The sequence below is a fragment of the Molossus molossus genome, unplaced genomic scaffold (assembly GCF_014108415.1).
Source record: "Molossus molossus isolate mMolMol1 unplaced genomic scaffold, mMolMol1.p scaffold_m16_p_4, whole genome shotgun sequence".
NCBI classification, from domain to species: Eukaryota; Metazoa; Chordata; class Mammalia; order Chiroptera; family Molossidae; genus Molossus; species Molossus molossus.
In genome coordinates, this window is record NW_023425377.1 from 81,045,534 (window position 1) to 81,056,470 (window position 10,937).

The 10,937-nt window shown below is 52.7% G+C and overlaps 1 protein-coding gene across 1 annotated transcript; it reads right to left on the minus strand.

The window, feature by feature from the left end:
- Positions 1–1,556: 1,556 nt before the first annotated feature.
- On the minus strand, positions 1,557–10,639 carry PLK5 (polo like kinase 5 (inactive)). Its single transcript, XM_036282244.1, is given in 16 exon segments — positions 1,557–1,593; positions 3,751–3,905; positions 3,997–4,027; positions 4,029–4,124; positions 4,998–5,162; positions 6,611–6,683; positions 6,971–7,040; positions 7,219–7,295; positions 7,488–7,614; positions 7,782–7,980; positions 8,611–8,706; positions 8,805–8,892; positions 8,990–9,119; positions 9,526–9,642; positions 9,782–9,895; positions 10,532–10,639. Coding segments are annotated over 16 exon segments (1,683 nt in total).
- Between the last annotated feature and the right edge of the window lie 298 nt (positions 10,640–10,937).

The window sequence follows — 10,937 nt, forward strand, 5'->3', positions numbered from 1 at the left end:
ATGCCCCACCTAGAGTTGCCTCTCCCTCCTGCCAGCTCCTCTACCACCCACGCCAGTGCATCTCAGGTTCTCCAGAGAATCTTCAAGTTTCTACCCCCTCTTTTAAGCAGAACAATTTCTCCTCCCACATCTGGCTACACAAAGGCATTTGACCTCTTCTGATAGATCCCACCAGCTCACTCCATTTCCTCCCCAGTCCCTAAATGCCAGATTTTCTTCATCCCCTCCTTCCATTAAAAGAAGTAAGGTGGCCCTGGCCGGTTTGGCTCAGCGATTAGAACGTCAGCCTGCGGTCCAGAGAGACTCGGGTTCGGTTCCCGCTAAGGGCATGTACCTCAGTTGCAGTTTGTCCCTGGTCCTGGTTGGGTTGTGCAGGTGGCGACCACTCAATGTGTCCCTTTCACATCGATGTTTCTCTCTCTCTTCCTCTCTCTCCCTCCCACTCTATCTGAAAAAATAAAAATAAAAAAATATCCTCGGGTGAGGATAAAAAAAGGAAAGTGGCTCTTTTTTTTTTATCCTCACCCGAGGACATTTTTGCATTTATCTTCAGATAGAGTGGGAGGGAGAGAGAGAGGAAGAGACAGAGAGAGAGACATCGATGTGAGAGAGACATCAACTGGCTGACATCCACACGACCCCAACCGGGGCTGAGGGACAAACTGCAACCGAGGTACGTGCCCTTAGTGGGAACCGAACCCGGGACTCTCTGGTCCACAGGCCGACACGCTAACCGCTGAGCCAAACCGACCAGGGCAGTAAGGTGGCTCTTTACACACAAATGCAGAAATACATCCAGGCACATGGTTGAGGGGAAAAGTCAGAATGTGCTGCTGGTTTAATTATTTCCTACAGGAACATGAGTGTATGTCATTGTATAGAAAAAAACAGGAACCTCTCCAGGAAGCACATTCCCCCCAACCCCAAGTTATTGCAGGTAACAGCTGTGCCAAGCATTTGCCGCTGAATTATATGGGTCACCATCTTTCCAGTTCCCAACATCCATTTTCTCAACATCCATTAAGCGAATGTCCTATATTTTAGATTTTTGGTCATTTCATAACGTCACTCTGGTCCTAACTTATGTGTTGGTAAAAATCTGGCCCACCTGTCTCTGCCACAAAGAACAGTGGGCTCAGAGCAAGCTGGGTTTGAGTGCTACCTTGCTCCTCAAACTCCCCCAAAGAGAGTCAGACAGCAGGCTACAGGGTCAAGTTATCTTTAATGAAAAAAAGCAAAGCTGAACAAAAGTCTGGGTTGGACAGTCATGCCATGAAGTAAAGACAACCCCCCTCCACCTCCCACACACCTGCAAGCTCCCCCAACTGCCCCCAAAGGCATTCCCCTCTGGAGGAACAGAAACAGAAATGGAGCCTGGGTCCCTGGTATCAGCATGCAGAGTTCCACTCTGACCCTTGGGGGCGCTAAATGCTCTGCAGCGATGCAGGTGCTGGTGAGCAGCTGGGGGACAGCTGCGGCTCTGCAGGATCCCCAGACTGTAGGAGGCACCAGTCTGGCCCCATTCAGTCTTTGCTGACACCTTCCCTACCCCACACTCAGCACCAGTTGAACCTGGTCTCCACTGCAGCTGACCTGTCAAAGGTCAAAGACAGAAGGTCAAAGACAGAAGGGTTCCCCTGGGGTTACGCCCGGCTTTGGCCCTCCAGAGAGAATAAGTGGGCAAGAGACTGAGAGGCCCCTGAATGAGTCTCAGCAGCTGCCCCACTCCCAGGAATTCACAGAGTTGGGATCCCAGAGTTCTACTGTACAGAAGGGGAAACTGAGGTTCAGACAGGGCTTCCCTGCCTACGGTCACCCAGTAAGACCTCCATTCTACACCTGTGACCTGGGGAATTCCAACCCCTCACCAAGTACCAGTTTCCCTGAGTATTCTGCAGAGCCATGAAGACAGTGCTCTCTACCTGAGACCTGCCCAGCTCAAGACATTCTCCACATTCTAGTCTGAACAGCTATAGTTACTTTTCCTACTGTAAAAATTGTAAAATAACAATGAGCCCTGGCCGGTAGCTCAGTTGGTTAGATCATCATCCCAATGCACCGAAGTTGAGGGCTTGATCCCAGGTCAAGGCACATACAAGAATCAACCAATGGCCCTGGCCAGTTTGGCTCAGCTGTTAGAGCCTCGGCCTGTGGTCCAGAGAGACCCAGGGTCGGTTCCCGCTAAGGGCACGTACCTCGGTTGCAGTTTGTCCCTGGCCCTGGTTGGGTCGTGCAGGTGGCAACCACTCGATGTGTCCCTTTCATGTCGATGTTTCGCGTGCTCTCTCTCTCTCTCTCCCTCTCTCTCCCTCCCACTCTATCTGAACAAAAAATGGAAAAGTGTCCTCGGGTGAAGATTAAAAAAAATTAAAAAGAAGAATCAACCAATGAATGAATAGAATAAGTGGAACAGCAAATTGATCTCTCTCTCTCTCTCTCTCAAATCAATAAAATTAAAAAAATAATAATGTATATACTTCTGCTTTTGAAATGTTTTATGATTTCCCAGAAATTGCCAGGACTGCTCAAGAAAATCTCAACTTAAAAATGATTTTCCAGCCCTGGCTGGTTTGGCTCAGCTGTTAGAGCGTCGGCCTGTGGTCCAGAGAGACCCGGGTTCAATTCCCGCTAAGGGCATGTACCTCAGTTGCAGTTTGTCCCCGGCCCTGGTTGGGTTGTGCAGGTGGCGACCACTCGATGTGTCCCTTTCACGTCGATGTTTCTCTCTCTCTCTCTCTCTCTTCCTCTCTCTCCCTTCTACTCTATTTGAACAAACAATGAAAAATGTCCTTGGTTGAGGATTAAAAAAAAAAAGATTTTCCAGCCTGGCCAGTGTGGCTCAGTGGATTGAGCATCATCCCATGGACTGAGAGGTCCCAGTTTGATTTCCAGTCGGGTTGCAGCTTCTATCCCCAGCAGGGAGCATGTAGGAGGCAGCCGATCCATGTTGATGTCTCTCTCTCATTGATATTTCTCTCTCTCTCCCTCTCCCTTCCTCTGTCTCTAAAAATCAATAAAGAAAAAAATTTTTTAATCAATAAAAAGGATTTCTAAATGACATTTTTTTTTTTTATCCTCACCCGAGGGCATTTTTCCATTTTTTGTTCAGATAGAGCAGAAGGGAGAGAGAGAGGAAGAGAGAGAGAGAGAAACATCGATGTGAAGGGACACATCGAGTGGCTGCCACCCGCACGACCAACCAGGGCCGGGGACAAACTGCAACCGAGGTACGTGCCCTTAGCGGGAACCGAACCCAGGTCTCTCTGTACTGCAGGCCGACACTCCAACCGCTGAGCGAAACCGGCCAGGGCTAAATGACATTTTTTTAAAGCCCTCACCCAAGGATATGTTTCCATTGATTTTTTTTTTTTCAAGAGAAACATCGATATGAGAGAGAAACATTGATCAATTGCCCTCTGTATGCACCCCAACTGGGGCTGAAACAGAAACCTAGGTTTGTGCTCTGATGGGGAATTAAACTGTAAACTTTTAGTGAACAGGAAGATGCTCCAAACAACTGAGCCACCCAGTCAGGGCAGAAATGACATTTTGACAACTGCTAAATGTAACTACCCATGAAGATGACCCCAAATTACATTTTTGCTGTTACTTAAACACACTTCATTTTCAGTTTTTGTACTTAAATGTCATACTTTGCCCTCCTGCCATGAGCCAGCTATTTCCTGGAGCCCTCCCAACAGTGTGCATTGGAACAGCCAGCATGGTCCAGGGGACAGGGATGCCCCAAACTGCTGACCCCCCAGGAGCTCCTGAGGATAAGGGCCCGTGCTCACCTGCACTGTCCCATCACTGAAGAGCAGCAGCAGGGCCCTCTGGAATGCAAGAAAGTACAGCAGGTGGAGGCTGGGGCTGGCAGACTAGGTGGGCACAGGCAGGCCCCCCTCCTGTGGACCAGCCATGAGGGTCTTAGGGCCAGGGTCTCCACCTGCCAGTACTATTGGCCCTACCAGCCCCACTGGCCCTGCTGGCCCTCACCTCTCAAAGCCGCTGCAGCATGAAGCCAGCAGAGTCAAAGGACAGCCAGCTTGGCGCCCAGCAGGCTGGGCACATCCCTCAGGGCAAAGATTTCCAGCTTCCCTCGGTCAAGCATGTAGCTGACTTGGCTGAGGGTGAGGGCACAGGGAGGTGCCAGCTGTCACAGCCTCTGTCCTGTGCACCTCAAGCCAGAACACCTTCCTACCCAACCACACCTCCTTGGACTGTAGCTTTGAAGACCAACTCTACACTGTCCACAACTCTCTCCTAAACTCTAGACCTCTGGAACCGTGGACGCAGCCTGTCCACTGAGATCCTGATCAGCCCCCACACCCACCCTCCTGCCATCTTCCCATCTCTCCCAGCGGCTGCTCCATCCTTCCTGCCTGCAAATTCAGTGGAGATTCCAGCTCCTTTGCATCTGTACTCTGTCACCACCCCAGCCCAAGTCACTGCCATTGCCCAGCTGACTAGTCCAACCACCTCCCTGCTGGTCCCCTGTATCACTCCTGCCAAAGAGATCTTGTTAAAACTGTGAGTCAGACCCCTCCTTCCTGCCCCAGCCCCAACAGTGGCTTCCAAGGCCACTGACTTCACTTCCTCCCTGTATCCCTCTCACTCACTCTGGGGTCCCCACTGTTCCTCACACCCTCCATGCTTGGTCCCATCTTGGGGGCTTTGCACATGCTTTTCCATGTGCCTCAAATGCTGTTCCCAAACAGGCTCCATTTCACCATTCATGTCTTATCTGAATGTCACTTCTTAAGAAAGCCTTTCCACAACCATGCTGTTGTGAGCCACCTCCATCCCCCAGTCTGTCACCTAACCTAGTCATTTCCTTCAGGAAAGTGCTCCCTGAAACCAACTTATTCGTTTATCATTGTTCTTCCCCTACCAGACAGTGAGTGCCTGCAGATGTGCACAGCAGGTTCTTAAATACTTGAGGACTGAAGAAAGGCAGGGGGAGAGTTTGGCCCACAAGGGGACAGTGGCCCCATGACTTACCCCCTGGGGGACACAAGGCCACGTGGGTGCCATCCCAAAGCAAGACACCACTGTCCCCATCTGACAGCTGGTAGCCAAAGCTGTACTTGCTGGAATAATGCACCCATTTTGGGTCCCAGAGGATGGACTGTTGCTCCCTTGGGGGGCTCCGCATGGCTGGGCACAAAGACAAGGTGAACTGAGTGGGAGGTCCTAGTGTGCCTGGATGGAGGAATGGCAGACACACTGGAGATGTCAAGAAAAGTCCAGAAAATAAAAAAACAACTTTTGCCTTGTGGTGGGGGTAGGACTGGGATGTGGGACATCACTCACTGCCTCTGGAAATGAATAATTCTGAAATGCCTGTAATGCCCCAAATACCGTAACGCTTTGCGTTATTTGATTTAAAAAATGTATCGGCCAGCTGGTGTGGCTCAGTGGTTGAGCATCGACCCATGCACCAAGAGGTCGCTGGTTCGATTTCCAGTCAGGGCACATGCCCAGGTTGTGGGCCAAATCTCCAGTGGGGGGCATGCAGGAGGCAGCCAATCGATGTTCTCTCTAATTGATGTTCCTAACTCTCTCCTTCTCCCTTCCTCTCTTTCTAAAATCAATAAAGAAAAAATTTTTTAATGTATGTATTAAAAATAAAAATTGCTTAGTGCCATATGGGATCCTGTCTTGGATCCTGGGTGAGGAAAAACAGCATTAGTGGGAAAACAGGACATCCAGTAGCCAAGGGCAGACAAAACTCCGTGCTGTCTTGGTAGTTTCTCTGAAAAGTTATCTCAAATTTCTTTTACTGTTTATTTAAAACATTGAAATAAAAGTTGGCTACAGTTGATTTAAGACAAGCTTAAAATATGGAATTCTTCTTGTGCTACACAATCAGGGAAAGCTGAAGGAAGAAGAGAAATGGATCCCACAAAAAAGAAAAGGCTTGGGCACTCGATGTGTCCCTTCACATCGATGTTTCTCTCTCTGTCTCCCTTCCTCTCTCTCCCTCCCACTCTATCTGTACAAAAAATGGAAAAATATCCTCGGGTGAGGATAAAAAAAAAAAAGAAAGAAAGAAAAGGCTTGGGGCTCCCTCTCCAGGAGGGGCAGGGCACGTGGGTTGGTGGAGATCGAAGAAAGGGAGAGAAGGAGAGCTTGGGGATCTGGGACTCTGGGATATGAGATGGGGTTCCATCTCATGCGTAGCTGGGACACAGGTTCAGGGTTGGTGAAGGTCTAATGTCTCATTTCCTTTCTCCATTTCTCTTGGTCTCCTCTCTGGTTCTTAAGCAGGACTAGATTACAAATTATATAGATTCAGATCCTGAAAAGATGAGGATGCCCCCCAGAGCCCTCCCCAATACATCATTCAAAATAAACAGTCATCATAGAGGTCTCAGAAAGTTCTAGACTGTTCACAGAAGGATAACCTGCATCATGCTATCATGTCTCCTTACTCAGGTAAGGAAACATATACAGAGGGTTAAGTGACTTGCCTGATGTTACTGGGTCCTATAGCCTCAAAACTATCTCACTATGGAGCCCCAGAAATACCCCCAAGGGGCAGGCTACTTTTCCTTAGAGATTAAGAAACAGGGTGTCCCCTGTGGCGTAGGCCGTGCTCCTATCTGGAGGTCCAGGGTTCAGGCAGAGCTGTAGGTTTCTAATGGCCTCCTCCACCTCATGCCTTGAGCTCCCCTCAGGCCCTGGGGAGATAGATCTATGTGGGGTCAGGGAGAGAAGGAGAGAGGGGACAGGCAGGCCTGGGCCCCCACTATTAGGAGCCCCTCCAACTAGCCCAGCCCCAAACTCTCACATCTGGGAAAATCTTATTTTAAACCCAGAAGGATTCCAGACATCACTCACATTTTACAGGTAGGAAAATTGAGGCCAGGAGAGGGGAAATGACCCTGGCAAAGCACTGTCTTTGTCCCCTGCCTCTAGACCCTCACTCCCCACCCATGGCCCCCACCTAGGATAGAGAGTCTCTCACCAGCTGGGTCACTCTGGAGGATCCCTTGGGTGAGCAGGTGGACAGGGATCTCAGGTCTGGGAGCCCCTCTCTCCAACAGGGAGGCCTGGGGAGGGAGCAGCAGGGGTGAGGGGTGCCCCAGCCCCTGGGGAGAGGCCTAAAGTGAGTGAAGAGTTCCTGCCTCCCCACTCTGAAGAGCCTGTACTTCTCCCTCTGCTCAGTCTTGTTGTGAGGGTGCTCTCTTTGTGTCCCCCACTGTGAGCCCTCACCTCACTGACCCTGTCCATGGAGTCAGGGTCAGGACCATCTTCTCCAGGACATGAGTCTTCATCAGGAGTGAAGGGGCCTGAGGGAGGCACAGAATTTGGGGGGTTGCAGAGTCTGGCCCCGTGGGGGAGGCAGTCACTTGCTCTCCATATCCACCTCTGCCACAGATGTGAGTTGCAGAGCAGGTTGGAAGCATGACAGGTATGTGAGGTGCAGAATAGGTATTGGGCAGGTAGAAGCAGGTGAGGGGTGGGGCAGGGGTGGTACTCACAGGGTAGCCGGCACTGGCTTATTAGCTGCTGGCCCACCTTCCGGAAAAGCCTGCCCAGAGGCTGAGGAATGGCAAAAATGGGAGGGCTGCGGCAGGAGTGGGGTGGCAGCCGGTCCGGAGTGAAACCCTTCAGAGTGGGGTGACAGGGGTCAGCACCCCACTCAGGTTGCCTGGCTCCTGAGTACCTGGGCCACCTAGGGGTCCTGATCCTCCCTGGGCCTTGGCTGAGACTCCCCAGAGAAGGACCCAGGCATCCAGCCCCCAGGGCAGCATCACCTGCTGAACACCACACACCTGCGTGAAGAAGTTGTCCTGCAATATGTGGTCTAGGCTGGGCCGCTCAGCCGGGTTGGGTGCCAGCAGGCGGGCGATAAGGCGACAAGCATTGGGCGACAAGTGGGCAGGCTCCAGATAACGGCTTTCTCGGATATTTTGATACATCTCTGACAGGGGAGCTGCCACAAAGGGTGGGGCGCCAGTCAGCACCATATACCTGGGTGAGGGAGGGAGGCAGGAAAGTGGGTGCCTGTTTGCATCTGCCCTGGGCTGGTCCAGAGTTGGCTCATACCTACTTGTGTACACCTGGCCATACCTACCCATACTTCCCTACTCTGTACATGCTTCCCATCCATCCATATGCCTATAACTGCCCTACATCCCCTCCCACCAGGCCATTCCTGTCTGCTCAGTAGACACAAGCATCTGTAGACACCAGTTTACACCTGTACATACTTGAATGCACCTGTCCAATTTTCTTTTATGCATGCTCACACCTGCTCCACTCCTGCATGTACTTCATACTTGTATATATGCCCTAATCCGTCTATGCACTTGGCACCTGCACACACCTGTCCACATTTTTGCACACTAAAACCTGATCTCCCCTATCCCTATTCATATCTGCATGTGCAAATGATGGCTGGTGTGTACTCCTCCCACCTGCCCCATATCTGCACATATCTATTCACATCTGTCATGCATATGCTCACACCTGCCTGTCCCTGACTCAACCTCCCCTGTACTTAAACCCACCCTTACCTCCTTGTATGCTCGCACCTACCCATACCTGGCACCATCTGGGCACTCCTGCCCCACTTCCCCAAAATCTCAGGACTCTACTCACATGATGCAGCCCAGAGCCCAGATGTCTGACTGGCAGGTGTGCCCATTCCTGGAGACAACCTCTGGGGCCAGGAAATTTGGGGTCCCACAGAGCACTCTGGGAAAAAATAGTGGGGGATTCAGAAGGCTGGGCCCCATGCCAGGCCAGGTTCACCTGTGCCCACCCGAGAGATTGCTCAAAGCCTCCACACTTACCTGTGGCATCGGCCCCCTGGCCCCACCCTGGCAGCCAGCCCCAGGTCACCGATCTTCACCTCCATATTCTTGTTCAGAAAAAAGTTACCTGCCGGTGTGGGGAAGAGACATGGGCATAAGAGGGGAAGCCAGGTCCCAGCTCCCATAGCCCCCACAGTTCCCACAGATCTGCTCCCCACACTCACTGAGCTTTAGGTCTCGGTGCACAATATGCTGCTGGTGCAGGTAGTGTAGGCCGCTGACCAGGCCCCGCAGGTAGTAGCGTACCTCTGGCTCCGTCAGCGTCTGCCGCACCTCTAGCACGTGAGCCAATGACTGCAGGTGACCCCACAGGCCAGAGCACCGGCACCAAGGAGACACAGATGAACTCAGGTATACTTAAGTGGAAAAAGTGAGTGCAAGGAATCTATAAAGTTACCATTAAGTTCAACTGGGACATGGCTACGTGAAGAAGGGACACAGGTGAGTACAGGTATGCTCAAGTGGACCCAGGTTCCACAGATGAGTATGAGATGAGCCTGATAACCACAGAATAAACTGGGCACAAATGAACACAAGTGAGCCTAAGTGAGTGAAGAAAGCCTAGGATGAGCACAGTGGGGCCTGGTGTGGGCACAGGAAGAAATAGGTAAGTGCAGATGAAATACTAGGGTGGATGCAGATGAGCACAGCAGACATGGGGGTGTGAAAGCGCTCTCTCTCTGTCCCACCCCCAGGGCACCTTTCGGCTGCAGTACTCCAATACCATGTACACATGGTCATGGTCAGCAAAGTGTCCGTGGAAGGCCACGATGTTGCGGTGTCGCAGGCGGCTGTGCAGGGCGATCTCTCTCTCCACCTGCAGGCACAGCCCTATGTGTACACACCCTGCATGCAGTATTCCTGCCAACAGGCATCCACCCCGACCTCAAGGGCAGGGACCTCTCTGGGAATCCACTGTGGTTATAGAGACCTTGGGCACAGATGGGGGGCCATACCTTCCCAAAGGGGCACAGACCCCAGGCCCTGGCTCCACCACGCGGCACCACCTTGAGAGCAAACACGGTGCTGGTGGACATGTCCGTCAGCTTATAGCAACGGCTGAAGGCGCCCTTCAGAGAGGGGATTCACAAACTCAGTGGACAGGTGGTCAGGCCACTTCACACACACACACACACACACACACACACCTGAGACACACAAACACACAGCTCACACCTTCATACCTGGACATACACTGCAACACCTGGGAACAAACAAATAGGGACACATCACTTAGGCAGACACATCCATACCAGGCACATAAAGCGGAGCGATGTGTACCACATTCAGACACTCAGACACACATACACACACACACACACCTGGAAACAACATGACAGGGTTTAGAGAAAGGCACGGAAACCCATCACACACTGGGTGATAGCACACCCACACCCCTGGACACACAACTCACGGACAAGGCACAGCCCGCCAAATACCGTTTCCAGCCACACAATGCTACAGCGGGTCCTCCACAGACCCGGCGCCCAGACCAATGCCAGACCCCCAAACTCGCGCTGACACACAACACACACACACACACAGACAAAGCCCGGGCCACAGCGGGCAGACAAGCTGGACGCACACCGATTTAGCTACGCTCAAGATCGCGCGTGCAAATCCCACTCCGCCAGGATCCCCGCCAGGATCCCCGCCTGGCCCAGCCTGAACCCCTCTCCGGGAAGTCGGGGTGCCGAGGTCCCCACCTTGCCGATCAGCTTCCCGCGCTTGTACACGCGCCCTGAACCCGGGTCGCGCAGGAAAGTGGAGACCAGGTGGAGGCAACTGCGCCGCCGCCGCGGCCCGGGCTCCATCCCGCGCGGGAGCCCGCCGGGAGCAGGACGCCGGCACTGGTGCAGCTTCCCACCCCGACCACCGCGCGGTGCGGCGCCTCGCCACAGCTCTGGGGGCAGCGCCGCGGGGGTCGCGTCTTATTGGATGAAGGGGGAGGGAAGGGGGCGGAGTCCAGACGCTTCGGGGCTGGTCCGTCGCGGGAGGGGGCAGGTGAGTGGGAGGTGCGTGGGCGTGCGGGGATGCCCGGCTGGCGGGAGTTCCAGGGGCAAGAGCGGACCCCGCGTGCCGACCCAGTGGGTTCAGCCTGGTTCTTTCAAT